This window comes from Schistocerca cancellata, chromosome 1, assembly GCF_023864275.1.
Source record: "Schistocerca cancellata isolate TAMUIC-IGC-003103 chromosome 1, iqSchCanc2.1, whole genome shotgun sequence".
In the NCBI taxonomy this organism is placed as follows: domain Eukaryota; kingdom Metazoa; phylum Arthropoda; class Insecta; order Orthoptera; family Acrididae; genus Schistocerca; species Schistocerca cancellata.
In genome coordinates this window covers 1,084,665,303-1,084,688,973 of record NC_064626.1, presented here as the reverse complement: position 1 = coordinate 1,084,688,973, position 23,671 = coordinate 1,084,665,303, and the positions used below count along the sequence as shown (strand labels likewise).

The window sequence follows — 23,671 nt, the reverse complement described above, 5'->3', positions numbered from 1 at the left end:
TCCAATGGAGAGATCATCATGATACTTCTTCAAATACAGGCCACATGTCCTGTGGATACACGTTACGTGTCTTTAATGCAGTGGTTTCCATTGCCTTCTGCATCCTCATGTCGTTGATCATTGATGATTCTTCCACCATTAGGGGCAAGATAATATACAGCGCTGTAATCAGCTTCCACTCAGCGTAGTATGAGCATCCTATGAGCTTCGATTCTACTGTCTGCAAGCATGCGTCCCCACCTCTGCTCGCGGATTAAACGTGACCAATCATTGCCAAAATAACCTCGCCTCTTTAACTAAGCCACTTTGCTGGGTGCCTTACGTCCGTTATTGCCTGTAGAAACATTGGACAGTATTAATAAAACAATACATAATCACGAAATGTTTGAGTTTCTAGCAAGAATAGCACAGACTCTTCGCTTTTTGTTAAGGTAGAAAATTCTTTTCAGCAGGACTCTCTCTGCAAGAAAAATTGAGTTGAAACACATTTTTGGGTTCATCATTCTTTCTGTCCTGAAACTTTCCTCTGCTTCTGGAACCCTTAATGAGTGGAACAAGCATATCGTCTGCAATACAGTACTGAAAAATACAAAACTCGTAATACATTCAATACTGAAACAACATGAACTTTACATACAAAATCACTTGAAATGCCACACACATACATATGTTCCGAACAACATACGAAAAAAGTTACACAAATTAGCATTTTAATAATGGTCAGATTCACCTGTCTTCTTTCTCACCCATTTGTGATTATTTTAGCTTATATGACCATTTAATTTCCTCACAGTCTTGTCCAAGTTCCTCCTCTTAACATCCTACTCTACCTCCTTTTCATCCTTTCCTTCCTCCTAATTCCATCTTCTGCACCCCCATAAGTCTTCCACAGTTTTTCCTTCACTTATTCAGATTATGAATTTAAAACATCAACATAGATTTACTGATCTGCAAATATCAAGATGCATTAATCAACAGTTCATATAACAATAACTGTGGTTCCAAAATCATTTCATTTCAGACAAATTATCGTTCTATGTGTGTGTTTGTGTGTTTTACTTATTCCTTGACCCTTCTTACACCAAAGATTTTAGACTTCCATTGCGTTTAGGTGCACAACATGTTTCACTTCACTCTGTATGGTCCTAGGTACGCAGCAGTAACACTTGTACATGAATGAGTGTCCTTTGCCCAATTCTTTATTTGATCTCAGTAACACACTCTCGCTTTTCTTATGACTTTTTTGCATGTCTCCTGATGTCTTCCTGATATTTCCCAATGCTAACCTCATTAAATTACCATGCCTCATTTCCTTGGAAGCTGGCAGTGATGGATTTTCCTGTATGTTGCTCGTTGAAGCTGATTGTTCAATACTAAAACTGGTAGCTAAGATTTCAGATCATTTGGCAGTTTATTCATGACTTTTTCAAACAAATACATATATTAATCTCAAGATCTATAACAACGTTGGAATTAGGGTCTACACAGTTTACCAAGCACTTTCACGACTCACTCAGAGGTACTGGATGCTGCATCGTATGATGACATGTAAATTGTCTTTATCCTTCCATTATATAAAGCGCATGCCCAAACTACTGATGTGGCTTGTGGACCATCATCTGATATTAATTTTTCAACATGACCAACCTTATTTAGAAACTGATTTAGAAATGTTTGTACAATCCCCTAATCTCCCTAATAGTGTGAGTGATACAAATTTGGAAGTCAACTAAACAGCAACAAAGTTCTTGGAAGAGGACCAAATAAATCATCTGCCGCAAGTTCTCTCAGTGTCGATGGAATTATAAAGGCGCGTGATTCGACAATGCAGCAGTTTTACCTTTTGACAACGCTTTCATATAGCCAAAACCTCCATATTCAGAAAATAGAACATCTCATAAAGATTGTGAAAACATTTCCTTGTCTCAAAGTGTGCATAAGTCAAGAGAGTGGGCCAAACCAGTTTGTTGACTAGTTTGTCAGGAATGCAAACGTCCCAGTGCAAAGTATCTCTACCTCTTTTTCCAGACAAAATATCATATTTTACCAAATAAAACTATCTAATGCCAACGGTATTTTAAGTTATCCTCTTCTCCTCTACCTCATACCATGATAGATCTTTATCCTGCTCCTTAGCAATATCATCAATGTCCACTCGTAATGAAATGATCAAATACACGACACTGAAATTATTTTCCCCAAAACAATCCTCAGTCACATGATTCAACCCTGGATGATAACTTGAAACAGCATGAGCAAAGACGTTATCTTCACCAGGAACATACAGAATCCTCAAATTGGACTGTTGGAGGTAAAACGACCACATGGCTAAACGACCATGAGTCAACTCTGCACTCATCAAAAATTCCAATGCTCGATGACCTGTATAGAATTTCGTTACCCTTCCAAGGAAAAAGCGTCCGAGTTTCACAAAACTTCAAACGACAACTGGAGCTTCAAGTTCAGAAACCAAATAGTTAACACTCGCTTCACAAAAACAATGGTGTGATGCTTCATCATGTCATCAGTACTACATGCTTAGAAGAGGTCAGCACATGTCTACATCTTCGAATTGTCTCATCTTAAACTAAAATCTTTACTGAAATTCGGATGTTACAGAAGAGGGTCTCTACAAAACAGCCTGTTTTGCACCCTGATTTAGAAATGTTTGTACAAATGCCTGACCAGTAGCTCTCCCTAATAGTGTGAGTGATACAAATTTGGAAGTCAACTAAACAGCAACGAAGTTCTTGGAAGAGGACCAAATAAATCATCTGCCGCAAGCTCTCTCAGTGACCTAGCTGTGCTTGGGCATCCCAGTTACATGTAGTTTCCTTATCTGTCAATTGACATAGTCATGGCATAGCCAAAATATTTAATTTCATAATTTTTTTATAGAAGTTAGTTATCTCAAGAATGCATAAATCAGTTTCCTTTTTTTAGGAAAGGGAAGTGCAGTCACCCCAATTTTCTTTGGATCAGATAAAATTCCTAATGCAGTCACAATTTGTCCAAGAAATCTCACCTAACTCCGCCCTGACTCCTCCCTGACACTTATTTTCCCAGAGTCATAATGGCTCCATCTGTCTGAAAATACTCAATAATCCACCCAAAACCTCCTTATGTTTATTCCACCTATGTGCATCCCTACTGATCACTGCAATCAATACCTCGTCAACGTAGATGTTCACTATCTTTCTCAAATTTGATGAAACATTCTATTAAAACCTCTGATAAATGCAATTGAACTGACATTCAACCCGAATTGTAGCTTAACATTCACAAAACTCGCAGAATAACCTCTTACCTAGGCGAAGAAATTCAGCACCCAATTTTCTTCACCAATTTACTTTTTCCAGTAACTGTCCTTCTCACCATAGTCCACTGTAATTGAAGAATAGGCCATAAACCCACAACTTTACACTTTTAAAATACCTAACCACTCAATACAGACACCTGGCTACCAGTATCCATAACACGAGGCAAAATAAGCCCATCAAAATCAATCTGAAGCCCTAGGTGAACCAAAGCATTTGCTTTTTCATATCTCTCACCAAGCAAACGTTCCCTCTCATATTCACTTGTTCACAGCTATTGATTTTTTTTTTGAGTCATCCATCTTTTGACTGGTTTGATGCGGTCTGCCAAGAACTCCGCATCTGTGCTGACCTTTTCATCCCAGAATAGCACTTACAACCTACATCTTCAATTATTTACTGGACGTTTTCTGGTCCCTGTTTTCCTCTATATCTTTTACATTCTACAGCTCCCTCTAGTACCATAGAAGTTACTCCCTGATATCTTAACAGATGTCTTATTTCTGACGCTTCTTCTTTTCAGTGTTTCCTAAAAATTCCTTTTCTCGTAATGTCTGCGGAGAACTTCATTTTTTACCGTATCAGGCCAGCTGATGCTCAAAATTCTTCTGTAACACCATTCTCTTCCGTTCCGATTCTCGCACTGTTCATGTTTCGTTAACATAAATACTGTTCTCCAAACGAACATTCTCAGAAATTTCTTCCTCAAATTAAGGCCAGTGTCTGGTACTACCAGACTTCTCTTACCCAGAAAAGCCCATTTTGCCAGTCTAGTCCGCTTTTTATGTCATTCTTTCTGTCCGTCGTGGGTTATTTTGCTGCCTGGATAGCAGAATTCCTTAAATTCCTCTACTTCATGATCCCCAGTTCTGATGTGAAGTTTCTCACTATTCTCATTTCTTTCGTCTTTCTTCGGGTTACTCTCAATCCATAATCTATACTCACTGGGGTCTAATGATTAGGCTTTTCATTCCATTCCTGTAATTTTTCTTCACTTTCACTGAGATTTGCAATGTCATCAGCGAATCTTATCGTTTACATCTTTTCACCCTAAATTTTAATTCCATTCTTGAATCTTTCCTTTATTGCCGTCATTGCTTCTTCTATGTGTAGATTGAAGAGTAGGGTCGAAAGACTACATCCTTATCTTCCACCCTTTTTAATACGCTCACTTCATTCTTGGTCTTCCAATCATATTGTTCCCTCTTGCTTCTTGTACATATTGCGTATTACCCTTCTTTCCCTATAGCTTACACCTATTTTGTCAGAATTTTGAACATCTTGTACGCTTTTTCCAGATCGATAAATCCTATGAAAGTGTCTTGCTTTTTCTTACTCTTGATTCCGTTATCAACCGCAATGTCGCAATTGCTTCTCTGGTGCCTTTATCTTTCCTACAGCCAAAGTGATCGTCATCGAACAGATCCCAGATTTCTTTTCCATTCTTATATTTTTGTGAGCAAATTTGATGCGTGATCTATCAATCTGATTGCGTGATAATTATCGTATTTGTCGGCTCTTGTTATCATCTGAATTGTGTTGTTAATTTTTTGCGAAAATTTGATGGTATATCGCCTGTCTGACAGATTATCACACCAACGTGAATAATAGTTCTGATGCCACTTTCCCCTTTATTTCAGAAATTGTGATGGAATGTTATCAATCCCAACTCTCGTATCTGATCATAAGTCTTGCAAAGCTCTTTTAAAATCTAACTCTAATACTGGATCCCTGTCTCTTTCCTGTCGACTCCTGTTTCTTCTTTTATCACATCATGAGACGAATCCTGCCCTGAGCGAGTCCTTCACTGTACTATTTCCACCTATCCGCTCTCTCCTCTGCGTTCAACAATGGAATTCCCATTTCACTCTTAATTTCTCCGCCCTTGCTTTTAATTTCACAGAAAGTTAAAACAACTGTAATGTATGATGGGTCAATCCTTCGGACACTCATCTTGTTTTCGATCTCTACACATTTTTCATGTAGCCATTTGGCCTTATCTCCTCTGCATTTATTATTTATTTAATTGCTAAGTGACTTGCATTTGTGTGTTCTTGAATTTCCCTGAACATTTTTGTACTTCCTTCTTTCGTCGGTCAGCTGAAGTACTTCTAGTGCTACCCACTGTTTCTTCGCACTTACTGACCTTGTACCTACTGTTTTTCTTTTCAAATTCTGTAACTGCCCTTTTTAGAGATGTTCATCCACTTTCCACTGAATTTCCAGCTGATCTATAAACTAATGCCGTATCTATAGCCTTATAGAACTTCAACTATATCTATTCGTTCCTTAGTACTTCCATATCCCACTTCTTTGCTCACTGATTCCCCCTGACTAGTCTCTTAAACTTCAGCCTAGTCTTAATCAGTATTAAACTGGGTGCCTCTTACAATCCACCATCTGATTTCAGAATCCCTGTGCAACCATACTCCCGACCTGTTGCAATTACAACTCCTCCACTTGTGTTTCTTGAACGGAGTATTTGCTGTTATTATCTGAAACTTACTGTGAAACTCAATCAGTCTTTCTCCTCTCTCATTCCTATAAACAAGCTCATAGTCTGCCATAGCACTTTATTCTACTCCTCCATCTACAACCTCACTGCAATCGCCCACGACTGTTAGATTTTCATTTCCTTTATTTACTGACTTACACTTTCGGTATCCTGATATACTTTCCCTGTCTCTTCATATTGTGCTTGACATCGACAGTATACCTGAACTGTCATTGTCACCATTGGTTTGCTGTCAATTCCGATGAGAACACACTTACCACCTAACTGTTCACATTAATTCACTCTGTATCCTCCCTTCCAATTCATAACGCTTTCTACTGCTGTTACATCATTTTATGCCCTATGCTCTTCTTACCATAAATTCTTGTCTTCTTTGCATTTCACTTCAGTGACCCTTACTATATCTAGCCTGAGCCTTAGCATTTCACTTTCAGATTTTCTGGCTTCCCTGTCACGCTCAAACTTCTTTCATTCCACGCCTCGACTCGTAGAATCCTACCCTTTCGTTGTTTAGTCAATCTTTTTCTCATGTTCAGTCCCCTCCCCCTCCCTTAGCGATATCCTCGTGGAGATCGGAATGGAAGGCTAGTCCAGAATCTTTTGCCAATGCAGAAACCATCATCATGCTTTTAGACAGCAAGCTAGATGCCCTCTGGATGTACATTACATGTATTTAATGCTTGGTTTTCACTGCCTTCTGCATGTCCATGCTGTTAATCGTAACTGATTCTTCCGCCTTTTAGGGGCAGTTTGCAGTCCCAAAGGAAAGAGTATTCCCCTGTACATCCGTCCGCCTCTCCATCCTCTTTGACAAGGCCTTTGGCAGAACAAGGGAGACTTCTCATGCCGGAAGTCTTCAGCCTTCCATTGCTAGGATTTTTATTCAAAATTTAAGCTGAAGTTCCAATCCAGGAGCCAGGACACTCTGATCAATTGTCAATGATGTTACCCCTGGACGACCTCAGTTGGCTGCTGACAGCAGTTGTTTATCACCTGGCTGTGGGCTTTACACACACACACACACACACACACACACACAGTTCCATGGATGAGCGGATTACACAATGCGAGCTTCAGAATCTCTGTTTTCTCCGTGATCATCTCGATATTTTCTCCTATTTCCTCAATTATGACTAAAACGTCTGCTATTCCAACATATCTGCCTCATCCAAAAAATTTATTTCACAGCATTCGGATTCCTCATCCGGATTCCTCCATATAACATGCCCCATATCAATCGACATGAATCAAATCATCCAGAATCATAATTTCAGCTTCTTTGCGGCCTCAGATTACGATAATCAAACTGTCATTGCTACCATGACTCTTTACACCACTACTGTCATATTCCAACTCTATTTGTAACCTTTGACACTGATAAACACGACCTACAAGTGTAACTTGATATAAATGTGAAAGAATTTCATAATATCAATGTGAATGAACTCAGCAGTGCTATAAGGATTGTACAAAAATTGATTTTTCAGCAACATATGTTCAAAGAATCTAGCGGGACTGCTGAAACAATAATGACCAAAATTTTGCCTTATCAGAATACCATGTTTGACTCTCTCTTGGGGTGCCTCAGACCAATATGCAGACAAAAAGATGTGCCTAAACTAATCATACGATTCACAACTAACAATTAACTTATGTACGTGCACAACAGACTCACTTTCCAAATAACAACACACAAATTCAATCTTATGACCAGTGACCGCGTTGAAGGCAGTGAAAAATCGAGCTTCTGAAACCAAGCATGAGGATGATTATTCTTTGGTGTATTTCTGAAACCTAAAACAGTTTAATAGTAATCCCTTGTAATGGCTTCACGATGTGTATTTTCATGAACGAAATGATCACTTCTCTTCTGATAATGAGACGTGGTATCTGATTCATCTTCATGGTGTAAAGAGTCATGGTAGCAATGACAGTTTGATTATCGTAATCTGAGGCCGCAAAGAAGCTGAAATTATGATTATGGATGATTTGATTCATGTCGATTGACCTGAATCCACACCATCAGTAGGTACATGACCGGTTTTATAACAGTGACATTCAACACAAGCTTCACTTAACTTTTCTTCAGTCTTAGACACTCTCTATTTCTCACCCTGATTCCCCTCTTCTCATGATAATTCGCATCTGACATTCTTCAAACCCTAACAAGGACATTACCTCTTCAGACACACCGACTCCTACTGGTATAGCACCCCTGGAGAAACATTCAGGGTTAACTACTATTTGTGCAACAGTAGTACTAAATCATCAATTTTCGTAACTGTTTGTTTAATCTCTCCCCTGCTCTCTGATGTATGACTTTCAGAGCTGACCTTCAACTCTTGAAAATTCATTTATAAACCCAGTAGTAATACAGCATGACATAAAATTTGTTCTTGAATTTGAGTAACAACTTCAAAAGTCTGACATTCCTGTTATATTCTTTGAACATTCCTTCCTTAAATTTTGTAATTCTACTTGCAGCTATTTAGTCTGTTCATTAATAGTCTCCTGAAATATACTCTGACCATAATCTACAGAGGCAGGTTTACTTTCAACATTAGAAATCCTCTCATCAACATAAGAATGCCACTGACCCGTAACTGTGCGGTAAAAGCATTACATTTCCCTGCAATATCTTCACTGCAACGTTCACATATTTTGTCCGAAATATGTACCTGTCTCTGCAAAGTAATGACATTAGCTTCTAATTTTTCTGTTAATTCCCTTGTGTTAATTTGTACTTTCTCTCCTGAATTCTCACCCAATTCCTTATTATTATCCTTGCTAATCTTCAGACTAATCTCCACTCTCTAATTAAGTCACTTCACATCAGCTCCTAATTCATTTTTTTGCTTGCATCTAGTTTTTCATCAAGTCTTTTTGTATTAGTCTCTAACTTCCTTAAGAATGGCAGCAAAAATTATGAAACAGAATGATGAATCGTAAGTGTAGGAACTGAAGTGTTACTCTGGTGTTCAGTCTGAACAGGATAAGCTCCAGAGATTGCAGAGGCTCCTACTGATGTACCATAACTAGTAGATTCAGTTGACAGAACCACACCAGATTCAAATGTTCCATCACTCAAGATAATGATATTAACCCCTTGATTCACAAAACTAACTTTTTGGGTACAAAAACTTCTGGCTTGATTAACTGACATCTTAGCTGCGTCACTTTGAGAACAACTGGCACATTCTGGTATAGCACCAGTATGGAAAATACCTCAATCAGATATTTCCATCAACTAAGATTTATCACCTCTTTATTGGTGTTTCCCAAAATGTACCCTTGTTGTCTCACTCTGGCTAAATGTAGGCTTCTCCATCATACACTGAATAATGGCACCACCAAGGAGCAATCAACAGCTTCAAAGACACACATCAAAGTTTGACATATCAAACTGGGCATATCCAATAAAAAATTCTCAGAAAAAAATCATCCAAGAAATCTCAAACAATTCTTAACAAAGTGCCTAATTATTAAGACAAGGAATATCACTGCTCAAAATTTCTCCTCATACCATAGACCAGAATCAATATCAGAAATTCAGTCAAAGGATTCAAAATATGAAAATGACTTAATATTAAAAAATACTATTGTAGTAATGAAATATTAAAAAACTTTGCAATTTATTCCACAAGAGTGTTATGTGAATATCCACAAGAGCCCTAAATAGTCTTAAGCCTCTATCTATCTCCTCCACATAACAGCAGATCCTGTTTCGCTTACAAAAAATTATAGAGTCCCGAAAACTTATCTCCCAGACAAGTAAATAAATACAGGTAAACTGCAGTAATTTCAATGTTTTTAACATCTCTTAATCAACTGGAAATGCCTCTTCTATTGAGTCTGTATCTCAATTCCTTTAACAGAAAATTCATGGGGTGGGGAGGGGGAAGATGGATTTCTCAAACCTACACCTCAAGTCAAAGAAACTGAATCACAGCACTACTAAATTCTGCATGACGCCCATACAATTCTACACATGGCCCCTCTTACTAATACTTGAATCATGAATAAATAAATTTCATTTTGCTCAGGTAAAAAATGTCGTTATAATTAGTCAACATCAATCTGCGAAAGGAGACCTCACAAACGCCTAGGTACATGAAGGAAAAACAAACAGAAATCTCATACTCATTACAAACTGAACTTCCCTGTATTTTAAAAATAAATGACAAGTCTTCACAGCATAAAGTTGAACAAAATTTTAATTACAACCCAAGTCCACCACATTCCACAAAATTCCCACTTTGTGTTACTTTATCATCAGTATAACAGCACTAAATATTTACATATGGTCTTCACTATTTTTCTAAACAACTTACATTCTCTTCATTTCTACTTCATCAACACAAAACATTTAACCATATAAATCTCATACCTAAAAGAACAGATAAAATGTAAATACTCAGTAATTTGATTTCAAAATATGAATGTAAATGTGAAGTTGTACGTTGTCATCACAAGTAACAGAACCATGCAGTGAAAGACTTAAAACAGTAATAAACATCACAGTTAAGAATTTGTACCTTATAAGTAATCGGAAAAAATTCATAGCGGCAAAAAATGCTGGCAGGATACCCAGTATTGAAAAATATGGGCAGATATGATAAGAAACACAGTAAATAAAAAAAACTGTAGCTAGTAAATGGCCAGCAACTTCATAGGAACGATTAATTCTGGCAGGGTCAGCAAAATTATCTTATGATAAAAAGCAATGACGAGACTCATAAGTAGTGATAATTAAGTCCTGAAACCACGTAATGCAAAGAGTATAAATCTTACACTCAGATCATAATTTGGAAACGCAGTAAGACTCTTAAAATTTATTAGAAATAATCACATACAGACGCCGTTTCATAATACAGCATAACTGAGAGAAACGTGCTTCCATAGTTAGTATCTGAGCACCTAAACAATGATTCCTTAAAGATTGCTCCGAAAGTGAACATGTTTTAGCTTTTTGATTATAGCATCCAACTGTGCAATGAGGATATCACCCAAGTTTTATAACTGTTGACTTGAAGTACAACATCAGAACAAAAATTTAATTTATAAATATCATTTATACATTAGATCAAGACCGTGTGAGAGATTACTTTGCACTAGATCTGGTAAACAGCAATCGCTGAACAGTACCAGTTGACCTACGTTATCAGCACCTTTAACATGACAGCATGGAAAGACGAACTACATATTACTAATGTCACATGACCACAAGTCAGTATGTGACTGTCGATACATCAGAATGTTCATGGGTCTTGAGGCCAGCCCGTAACATGTAATAAGATGTCTGTCGTATGTATGAATTTGTAATAAGTAGATGGATAAGCTGTTATATGATAATTGAACACATGATGGACCCACGTGGGTACTCAAACCTACAACTATTAGATTCATATTAACGACAAGCAATCGAAACATCACGTTCTCAACTTACTGTTTTGATTACAGCAAAACTACGTTATGCTTTAGGAGAGGGTAGCAACTTTGAATTTATAGTACAGTCAAATTAAAGCTCCTGTTGAACGAAGTGGGAGCGACCTATGAGCTTCCATTTTACTACACGCAAGCATGTGGTCCCATTCCCGCTCACGGAATAATGACGACCGAATAATGGCAATACAACCTGAGTGTGCTGTGCTATGGAATGTGGGAAAAAAAAACACGCAAATTGGCATTCATAAGAAGAAGAACAACGCCAAAAATGCAACAGGACCGTATTATGTAAGAAATTGTCCACGCAATCTGTAAGTACAGTTCAAAACATTACTACTTAATAGCAAATACCAACCACCAGAATTGTTTACAACTTATAGGTACAGTGACAAAAATGTAAATTAAATAGCAAACATTTGTACATATTCCAGGCCACTGATGATGCCTTGCAGGAAATAAAGGCGAAACACGTATGGCACTAAAATTGTGTTTTATTCAGTTGCTGTCAGACGGTCCATAAGTAAAAATTATCAATATACCGTAATATTAGACGCAACTGTGGAAGACTGGACTACAAAAGTTGAAGATGTCAGGACATGAGGCCTGAACTGCTGGAACATATTCTGTGTTAAACGATTGTTGTCGCTTGTAAACTGTCGCTATGTCTTGGTTTGGAAGATATGTTTCGCTGTTTGGCAGCTTGTGAACATCCTGATCGGCGGCAACGACCTGTGCAACGAGTACTGCCACGTGGACGACGGCAAGGACTCAGCCGACGGGCACCGGCAGCAGCTGGAGGCGGCCCTGCTCTACCTCAAGCGCCACCTGCCGCGCACCCTCGTCAACATCATACACATCCCCAGTAAGCGTCTCAGTCACTGCATTCCACAACTTGTTAGCCTGTGTGATCGCTTGCGACTGAACGAATTTAGAGAAGGTAGAAAAAATGTATTTATATATTTGTAACAAACGTAATAAGAACTGCCAGTACTGTGCCCAACGTGACTTGAGGAGGAAAACTTCAGTAGATTCGATTCTGCATGGGCATTCATCTGTGTGAAAGATACAAGGAGTACTGGGTATAAGTGCAGACATTTTTATTGTTGACTGAGCAGAGTGTACTAAACAACATTACAGCAGTGTGTATTTGATTTTCAGATTAGTAAATATAAATATTACAAATCCCATGTTCTTAGGTTGGGTAGTGCCTCCAAGTATACAGGGTCGTCAATTGATAGTGACCGGGCCAAATATCTCACGAAATAAGCATCAAACGAAAAAAAACTACAAAGAACGAAACTCGTCTAGCTTGAAGGGGGAAACCAGATGGCGCTATGGTTGGCCCACTAGATGGCGCTGCCATAGGTCAAATGGATATCAACTGCGTTCTTTTAAAAATAGGAAACCCCATTTTTTATTACATATTCGTGTAGTACGTAAAGAAATATTTATGTTTTAGTTGGACCACAATTTTCGCTTTGTGATAGATGGCGCTGTAATAGTCACAAACGTATAAGTACGTGGTATCACGTAACATTCCGCCCGTGTGGACGGTATATGCTGCGTGAGACATTACCCGTGTTAAAATGGACCGTGCGGAAAAGGTCGATATCGTGTTGATGAATGGCTATTGTGATCAAAATGCCCAACGGGCGTTTGCTACGTGTGCTGCTCGGTATCCTGGATGACTTTATCGAAGTGTTCGGACCGTTCGCCGGATAGTTACGTTATTTAAGGAAACAGGAACTGTTCAGCCACATGTGAAACTTCAACAAATGATGATGCCCAAGTAGGTGTTTTAGCTGCTGTCGCGGCTAATGCGCACATCAGTAGCAAATTGCGCGAGAATCGGGAATCTCAAAAACGTCGGTGTTGAGAATGCTGCATCAACATCGATTGCAAAATAGTTCAAATGGCTCTGGGCACTATGGGACTTAACTTCTGAGGTCATCAGTCCCCTAGAACTAAGAACTATTTAAACCTAACTAACCTAAGGACATCACGCAAATTCATGCCCGAGGCAGGATTCGAATCTGCGACCGTAGCGGTCGCGCGGTTCCAGACTCTAGCGCCTAGAACCGCTCGGCCACCCCTGCTGGTAACATCGATTGCACCTGTACCATATTTCTATGCACCAGGAACTGAATGGCGACGCCTTGAACGTCGTTTACAGTTACGGGACGATGACAGATTTTTTCACACGTTATATTTAGCGACGAAGCGTCATTCATTCACCAACAGCGGTAACTGAAACCGGCATAATAGCACTATTGGGCAACGGAAAATCCGCGATGGCTGCGACAAGTGGAACATAGCGACCTTGGCGGGTTAATGTATGGTGCGGCATTATAGGAGGAAGGATAATTGGCCCCCATTTTATCGATGGCAATCTAAAAGGTGCACTGTATGCTGATTTCCTACGATTTTCTACCGATGGTACTACAAGATGTTTCACTGCATGACAGAATGGCGATGTACTTCCAACACGATGGATGTCTGGCACATAGCTCGCATGCCGTTGAAGCAGTATTGAATAGCATATTTCATGACAGGTGGATTGGTCGTCGAAGCACCATACCATGCCCCGCATATTCAGCAGACCTGACCTTCCCGGATTTATTTCTGTGGGGAAAGTTGAAGGATATTTGCTATCGTGATCCACCGACAACTTCTGACAACGCATTGTCAATGCATGTGCGAACACTGCGGAAGGCTAACTACTCGTTGTTGAGAGAAATGTCGTTACACGTATTGCCAAATGCATTGAGGTTGACGGACATCATTTTGAGCATTTATTGCATTAATGTGGTATTTACAGGTAATCACGCTGTAACAGCATGCGTTCTCAGAAATGGTAAATTCACGAAGGTATATGTGTGACATTGGAACAACAGAAATAAAATGTTCAAACGTACCTACGTTCTGTATCTTAATTTAAAGAACCTACCTGTTACCAACTGTTCGTCTAAAATTGTGAGCCATATGTTAGTGAGTATTACAGCGCCATCTATCACAAAGCGAAAAAAGTGGTCCAACTAAAACATTCATATTTCTTCACATACTACACGAATATATAATAAAAATGGGGGTTCCTATTTAAAAAAAAACGCAGTCGATATCCGATTGACCTATGGCAACGCTATCTTGCGGGCCAACCATAGCGCCATCTTGTTTCCCCCTTCAAGCTAGACGAGTTTCATTCTTTGTACTTTTTTCGTTTGACGTCTATTTCGTGAGATACCTGGCCCGGTCTCGATCAGTGGACCACCCTGTATATGGCAAGGGCAAGCCATTAATACTTACGTTCCCTTGGGCAGCAAGGCAGGTGTTGAAGCGCAGACTCATGTACGCAGAACAGTTAATCTACACTGACAGGCGCAATTTACTTAAGGTGCAGTTAGACCGTGCAGAAGACATCAGTTTGTAAAGTTTGTGACATGTTTGTGGAAACACTGTGCGACGCAGAGAAGAAACAACCAACACACTGGTGTATGTACATATTAAGGTACCATATATGAAAATAACTGCCCTTATACCCGACAGGCTCTGTACAATTTGGCTGAAGCTCAATATAGAGTTTTCTTCGACTGGTGTAAGGAAATGCTCAAAAAATTCGACCGAGAAAACTGAAAATGTGTAGACAACGTGGTAGGAGGGTACCAAACTTTCATACAGGGTGTTACAAAAAGGTACGGCCAAACTTGCAGCAAACATTCCTCACACACAAATAAAGAAAAGATGTTATGAGGACATGTGTCCGGAAACGCTTAATTTCCATGTTAGAGCTCATTTTAGTTTCGTCAGTATGTACTATACTTCCTCGATTCACCGACAGTTGGCTCAGTTGAAGGAAGGTAATGTTGACTTCGATGCTTGTGTTGACATGCGACTCATTGCTCTACAGTACTAGCATCAACCACATCAGTGCGTAGCATCCAAAGGTTAGTGTTCATCACGAACGTGGTTTTGCAGTCAGTGCAATGTTTACAAATGCGGAGTGGGCAGATGCCCATTTGATGTATGGATTAGCACGGGGCAATAGCCGTGGCGCGGTACGTTTGTATCGAGACAGATTTCCCAACACGAAGACGTTCGAAGCAATTGATCGGCGTCTTAGTGAGCACGGAACATTCCAGCCTATGACTCGCGACTGGGGAAGACCTAGAACGACGAGGACACCTGCAATGGACGAGGTAATTCTTCGTGCAGTTGACGATAACCCTAATGTCAGCATCAGAGAAGTTGCTGCTGTACAAAGTAACGTTGACCACGTCACTGTATGGAGAGTGCTACGGGAGAACCAGTTGTTTTCGTACCATGTACAGCGTGTGCAGACACTATCAGCAGCTGATTGGCCTCCACGGGTACACTTCTGCGAATGGCTCATCCAACAATGTGTCAATCCTCATTTCAGTGCAAATGTTCTCTTTACGGATGAGGCTTCATTCCAACGTGATCAAATTGTAAATTTTCACAATCAACATGTGTGGGCTGACGAGAATCCGCACGCAATTGTGCAATCACGTCATCAACACAGATTTTCTGTGAACGTTTGGGCGGGCATTGTTGGTGTTGTCTTGATTGGGCTCCATATTCTTCCACCCATGCTCAATGGAGCACGTTATCATGATTTCATACGGGATACTCTACCTGTGCTGCTAGAACATGTGCCTTTACAAGTACGACACAACAAGTGGTTCATGCATGAAGGAGCTTCTGCACATTTCAGTCGAAGTACGCTTCTCAACAACAGATTCGGTGACCGATGGATTGGTAGAGGCGGACCAATTCCATGGCCTCCACGCTCTCCTGACCTCAACCTTCTTGACTTCCATTTATGGGGGCATTTGAAAGCTTCTGTCTATGCAACCCCGGTACCAAACGTAGAGACTCTTCGTGCTCGTATTGTGTAGGGTTGTGATACAATACGCCATTCTCCAGGGCTGCATCAGTGCATCAGGGATTCCATGCGACGGAGGGTGGATGCATGTATCCTCGCTAACGGAGGACATTTTGAATATTTCCTGTAACAAAGTGTTTGAAGTCACGCTGGTACGTTCTGTTGCTGTGTGTTTCCATTCCATGATTAATGTGGTTTGAAGAGAAGTAATAAAATGAGCTCTAACATGGAAAGTAAGCGTTTCCGGACACATGTCCACATAACATATTTTCTTTCTTTGTGTGTGAGGAACGTTTCCTGAAAGTTTGGCCGTACCTTTTTGTAACACCCTGTATATTCTTACGGACTCAAACCTACTAAGGTAATCTGAGAAGCAATTCACGAAAATGATTGCTTGTTTCTTTAGTTACGGTGTGCATGTCGCAACCATTGCTCTACTGCAGGCTGTTCCACCGTTGCCTCGCAGGGCACAGGCAGTCCTGGGCGACCACCAGCTCGCCCTTAGGCTGGCGCCGCTAGTAGGCGCTACCTACCAGGCAGCTCACAAGGGAACCTCCCCATCGCACCCTCCTCAGATTTAGTTATAAGTTGACACAGTGGATAGACCTTGAAAAACTGAACACAGATCAATCGAGAAAACAGGAAGAAGTTGTGTGGAACTATGAAAAAATAAGCAAAATATACAAACTGAGTAGTCCATGCGCATCATAGGCAACACAAGGATAAGAAGAGCTCCGGAGAGCCTTGGTCCCGTGGTTAGCGTGAGCAACTGCGGCACGAGAGGTTTTGGTTCAAATCTTCCCTCAGTGAAAATTTTAATTTTTTTTCAGTTTATGTGACACTCTTATGTTTTCATTCACTTTTTTGGGAGTGATTATCACATCCATAAGAAAACCTAAATCGGGCAGAGTAGAAGAATCTTTTTACCCATTCGCCAAGTGAACAAGTTAAGTGGGTGGACAACATATTCCTGTCATGTGACGCACATGCCATCACCAGTGTCGTATAGAATATATCAGACGTGTTTTCCTGTGGAGGAAACGGTTGACCTATGACATTGGGATCAAATGTTTTCGGTTCCCATTGGAGAGGCACGTCCTTTCGTCTACTGATGGCACGGTTTTGCGGTGCGGTCGCAAAACACAGACACTAAACTTATTACAGTGAACAGAGACGTCAATGCACGAACGGACAGATCATAACTTTGCGAAAATAAAGAAACTAAACTTTTCGCTCCAAGGGGGACTTCAACCAAGGACCTCTCGTTCCGCAGCTGCTCACGCTAACCACGGGACCACGGCGCTCCTTAGCTAACATTAGCCTTGGTATTGCCTATCTTGGGCATGGACTACTCAGTTTGTATATTTTGCTTATTTTTTCATAGTTCCACACAACTTCTTCCTGTTTTCCCGATTGATCTGTGTTCAGTTTTTCAAGGCCTATCCACTGCGTCAACTTATAACTAAATCTGAGGAGGGTGCGATGGGGAGGTTCCCTTGTCAGTTGCACGGCCTATGCGCGCGCACGACCTAATTGGCCGCCCCTGCGCGCGTGCTCTGGCTCTGTGCAGTGGGACGCCGTTGGCTGGTGCCACCTGACACACTGCTCGTGTTTCGTGTTTCCTCATCCCTGCCCATCAGAGCCTGTGGGCGCAAGGCTGTCCGTTGGCAGACACGCGAGTAGGATCAGCGTACTTTAGAGGATCGAAGAGCGATTATTACTGAATTGCGAACCGTAAAATTACTACTGGTTCACCAAGGGTTATTAATCTCAATCAGTACACAAAATGTAAAGTGGAAGTGGGTGCCCAGGAATAACTTTTGAAATTACACGCAATTTCCAGTAACACTCTTTATTCAAATTTGGTGCAAGACTTTACGATATTTAAAAAACAAAACAAACCAACCATTTAACAAATAAGTCACAATTTACGATAGGAAAGGACTGTTAAATTATAAAAAATTTCACGCCAGTAAAAGGCAAGTACAGGCCAGCAATTTAACGTATAGAACGCGACGCTGTATAATGTTTTCAAGCTTAGCTAAATTACAGGTGAATTTCACTGCATGCATTAAATGGCACATAATCTAACTTGTCTGCAACATATAAAGACAATCCTGTTTACAAAAGTTCTCAAAACAGAAAAACCAAAACGCATGAGTCATGCACACGGGGGGACATTCACAGTTAATAACATTAACATTTCAAAATATATAAAAAAACAAATTTTACAAATTTCTCCAAGTTAACTTACGGCAAACACACACTCTCGACAGGTAGGACTTGCGAACTTTTATAACATTCTCCTTTCAAGGCAACAATTTCTACCCTAATGAAACGACATACTTTTGCATGGCAAGAAAAACACACTAATAACCAACTACCTGTATAAAACACATAAGCACGTTGAGTAAAAGTCTTAAAAGGTATTGAATTGGAAAAACACACAACAGTTTTTGCTGACTAGAAAAAACCCACTACGGCGTAATTTAACGTTGCTTGATTATAGCCAAATATACATAAACACCAATTTACATAAGTTACAGCTTCCAGATGAGCAGGAATTCGTTATGCAATTGACTAGTTGTTACTACGAGGGAAAAGCAATTTTTCTTCGTTCTTAGACTATCTTTTACACGTGAGTCTAGTAATACTAGTTTAGTGAGATAATGGATCAGGTCTTAGTGCCTTGCATTTTAAGCAGTACAGTCATTTGGTGCCTTAGACTTTCACAGACATGGCAGAGGCTAACAGTCGAGTAAACCCGTAGGTAAGCTGGGAGGGGAATGAAGCAATCCGAACCACAGATTTACTCTGACTCACCCCCCCCCCCCCTTTCGTCCTCAAAAGGGGACAAACGGACCACCCATTCTAATATTACCACCTTCCCGCGGGTGGGCAGACGAGAATGAATGGCGGGAACAACCCCCCCCCCCCCCCCCCGAAAGTACAGCTGGTATAACTAACAAGAATAAGTAAATTGAATTCAATTAAACTTCATAAAAACTGTTAACAACCAATACTTAACTTCTGGTGCGTTACGACTCCCAGGACTGAACCAACACAGCACCTCCAAATGCTCTGCCGAGCCGACCGCTGCCAGCCGTGTCAACGGACGCAGGAAGGCGCGCCGATTTTCAGAACCTCCTCGCCGGTCGACCACATACGGGCGAACTGTAGATTAGGCCCACTGCGGACCCACGCTCAGAAAGATTCCTTTCGCGACGAGCAGTTAACGCCCCATACCACGGAGCCGCTGCTCTCGTCGCTTAAGCTGATGCTGCGGTCTGCGTGCTGTCCCTCTAGCACCGGCAGAAAAGTCGCTTCTTGGTGCGCCGACTGCCAACTCTCCAAGAGTGCCCATACAGCCACTCCTGAAACCCATGCGAACCGAACTTTTCCCCTTTCCCGCTAGAGGGAGACACAGAAGCCTTCAATTGCGTCAAAGGCGCCACCGCCAGAAAACGGAGGGCGACTGCTTCACGCTACGCGCTGCGGTGCGCTTTTCAAAGCTAACACTACTACGGCACAAATTGTATATAGCTATTTCTTTGCCGCAAGTCACAGATTAAACTAGGATAAAAAAAAACTGAAAACGTCGCATCATTCTTGATGCGATGAAAGAAGGGAACCAAAATGGGAAAGGTACATTTAAAGGAAAGGTAGAGAAAGGTATTAAAATCATATAGCAGATGGCTTGAGCTGGCTAATCACAAGGAAAAAAAAGAATGAGCCAGTCACCCTGCAACACACTAAAATCGTCACCCTAATCGACAAGGCGAGAAGATCACACATAGGGAAAAGACGAACACCAAGGAAAACAAAAAGCAAAGAAAGAGTGACGAAGATATAAATGGGGAGGGAGGGTGGACGCCTGGGAGAGAAGGCCAGACGCCCATCCTTAGACGGTTCGATAAAAACCCTCCTCACGAATAAAACGTAAAACCAAATCGGCCATTGAGGCATTGTCCCCCAACACCGTAGGTAGGGTGTTGGGAAGGTTAAAAGTCCGCCGCAGAGCGGCTAAAATTGGGCAGTCCAACAACAGGTGGACGACAGTAATACGGGAGCCGCAGCGACACAGAGGTGGGTCCTCGCGACGGAGGAGGTGACCATGTGTTAGCTAAGTATGGCCGATGCGGAGCCGGCAAAGGAGAATAGAGTCGTTGTGAGTGGCTTGCATGGATGACCGACACACATTCCTTGTCTCTTAGATAACACGGAGTTCGTTTTGGGTACTGAGGGTGCGCCATTCATTATCTCAGACCGCGAAAACTTTGCGGCGGAAGACCGATCAGAGATCACTCTCCGGCAGGCAGATCTCCAGTGTTGGTTTACCGCTAGCCTGTTTTTGCCAGCTGTCACATGACACGCCAATTATTAATTGACGAATAAAAAACCAAAGAATTCATTTCTCATTGCCCATAAACATCTGATTTATTGCCTAAGGATTTATCTTTGTTTCCTCATGTCAAACATAAAACGTGTATACACCGATTTGAATCGTCTCAAAGAGCTGCTGAATCGTTAAAAACCCATGTAATGTTTCCGGAATTGGTTTTAATTGTTGAGAGAGTGAAATTTAAATGTAGAATTTTTTTAAAACAATAAAACCCGCCAGGTTATCCGAGAGCACTAATGCTCTGCTTCCTGGACACGAATAGGCGCGTCCGGCGGATTAACGACGAGGGCCGGTGTGCTGGCCAGCCTGGATGCGGTTTTTAGGCTGTTTTCCAGATGCTACTAGGTGATTACCGGGCTCGTCCCCATGTCTCGCCTCAGTTACACGACTCGCAGACTTTTGAAACACGTTCGCACTATTTCATGATTTACACTAGAAGCAGACAGCAGGGGTGAACTGTTTCTGTCCTGCGCGGGGGGGGGGGGGGGGGGGGGGGTGTACGGGGTGGCGGCACCACTGCAAACTAACCATGCCAACATGCCAAATCCGATTGTGACCATGCTAACACTGCGGAATAAATGCCCAAGCAAAAGAACAAATGACTTTTAAAAACAATAAAACATTTTGTCCGAAAATATTTCTCTTCAGTTTTTTTTAACTTCAAAAAGGTAACAGCAGAAATGCATCATTTGCTAGCACGTAATCGATGCATTATGTAGAATAAATGAAATGCTTTATCTGGCAATAAGTATCATAACGCTATTATTATTTATTTGTGTTACATTTTTTCCCAAACCCGTACTCTGTGTTATCTAAGTAATCCTTCAATTTATAGAAGTTATTGCTTAACAGGTACTTTTTAACGGAATTTTTAACTAAGTTTACTTTAGGAATTTCTTTAATCTCCTTTTGGCAATAATTGTACAGTTTTATTCTTGATTTAAAATTCTGTTTTGAGTTTTATGTCTTGTTCTTTCAGGATAAAATTAACTTCATACCAGATCTTGTTTCATAGTCATGTACATGGTTCTTTCTGTAGTAATTCTTAATGCTATTTTTTATGTGTACAGCTGACTGGTAAATAGTCTCACACGGTGCAGTTAAAATCCCCAGTGTTGTGAACCGATCCTTACAGTGAGCTCCAGTACTAGTTTCGGTTAATGTTCGTAAGGCCGCTTTCTGGAATTTGAAAAAGTCATGTTTTGTGCATTTGCTCCCCGGACGAGAATGCCATAGCTAAGCGCTGAGAGTACATATGAATTGTAACTAAAAGACAGTGGCCGTTACGCACTGGTGACTCTAAGGGCATAACATCCTGATGACATTCTGTCTACAGGTGTCTTTGTGTGTTCACACCGTTTCAACTGAGAATCAACATTTGTTCTCAGAAATTTTGCATTTCTTACACAGACTAGAGAGGTATCATGTACTATTTAAAAGTGAAATTTTCTCTCTTCAAGTTCATCGTGTTAGTGCTCCTAATGTTCAGTGTCTTTTTACTGCTTATAGACCAGTTGTAAACTTCTTTCAAGACTTCATATGTTTTTTGTGAAAGTGGTTATGTTATTTTATCAGTGACTATGATATTGCTGTTATCAGCGGAGATATTTTTTCCCCCTGACTGACCCTACTGGGAACGTCATAGTATAAGGAACAGTACTATTCCTAATATGCTACCTTGAGGTAGTTGCTATCTCTGCTCTTTGTACCCTATTTGCTAGGTACGATCGGAACCAGTCATTAGCTTCCCTCTTATTCCTAATGTTTCTAGCTTATGTAATAGAATTGTCTGGACAACAATATCAAAAGCCTTAGTGCTAAAAGTATGCCTGTGATACACTCATGTTTGTCAAGAGCATCGAGTACCTCTTTTGTTAACTCCACTATGGCTACCATTTCGGAAACAAAGCTGTGATTTACTGAAAAGGGTGTTTTTTATTCAAGTAATTCATTAATCCGTCTTTCACAATCGTTTCTATTATTTTTGACGATAGTGAGCTAAAACATTTGGAAATACTATACCCACTTATAAGCGTCTATTTCCTGTATGCCTCACAGTAGTTTTCACGCAGTCGTCCTCTGAAACTACGGAGGTACTTGTGTCACCGGAGGTACTTGTGGTTAACCCGGTATAAAAGCAAAGCCGAGACGAATGGGGAATCGTTGTAGCAATACAAGCCGTAAAATGGGAAATCCACTGATATAAGAGATTTAGAGATAGTCCAAATTTTTATAGCTCCGGGCCCGGAAACAAGCATGTGGGACACGGCGAAGCTGTCTGGCTATCCGTGTGCTAATGTCGAGAAAATATATCTAGAGTAGCTGAAGAACGATGAAACCACGAGTAGGTGACGAGATGTTGGATGTCCACGTCTCATTACAAAACGTAGAGGTCGGAGGCTTGATGATGATGATGTTTGGTTTGTGGGGCGCTCAACTGCGTGGGTATCAGCGCCCGTACAATTACCCAATCTTTGCTCAGTCCAATTTCGCCACTTTCCTGGATGATGATGAAATGATGAGGACAACACAAACACCCAGTCATCTTGAGGCAGGTGAAAATCCCTGACCCCGCCGGGAATCGAACCCGGGACCCCGTGCTCGGGAAGCGAGAACGCTACCGCGAGACCACGAGCGGCGGACAAGGTCGGAGGCTTGCCCCATCTGTAAAATGGAGTAGGCGGAGATTAGTGGCACATCTGACGCCAGAATGCAAAGCTGTTGCAAGCACGAATGTTTCCGAAATTGTCATTCAGTTCAAGTTATTGAAAGCAGTGCAGCATACGGTCCCTACGTGCCCCATTTAGATTGAACGACATCGTCATTTCCGACTGCAGTACACTTGGAATCATGGCGTCAGGACTATGGAAAGAGTTGCTTGGTCGGATGAGTTCCATTTCTCGTTACACCAGAGCGATTGTAGCCTCTGGATGCACTATAATTCGAGCAAACCGCTGTTCGAAACATGAGCCGCACTTAGTCGGGGAGAGGGTGGGGCGGGATGGGGGGGGGGGGGGGAGGGCTATATTGTGTTATGGAGAACATTCACCAAGGCTTCCATGGGACCTTTGATACTAATCGAAGTCACCATG

The 23,671-nt window shown here is 41.0% G+C and overlaps 1 protein-coding gene across 1 annotated transcript in view; it reads left to right on the top strand.

Annotated features, from left to right (window-relative positions):
• Nucleotides 1–23,671, top strand: part of LOC126128954 (phospholipase B1, membrane-associated-like) — a 71,531-nt gene that overhangs the window by 34,673 nt on the left and 13,187 nt on the right. The window contains exon 4 of the mRNA XM_049915156.1: nucleotides 11,977–12,139. Within this exon, the coding sequence (XP_049771113.1) occupies nucleotides 11,977–12,139 (163 nt within the window). The remainder of the gene's footprint in view (nucleotides 1–11,976; nucleotides 12,140–23,671) is intronic.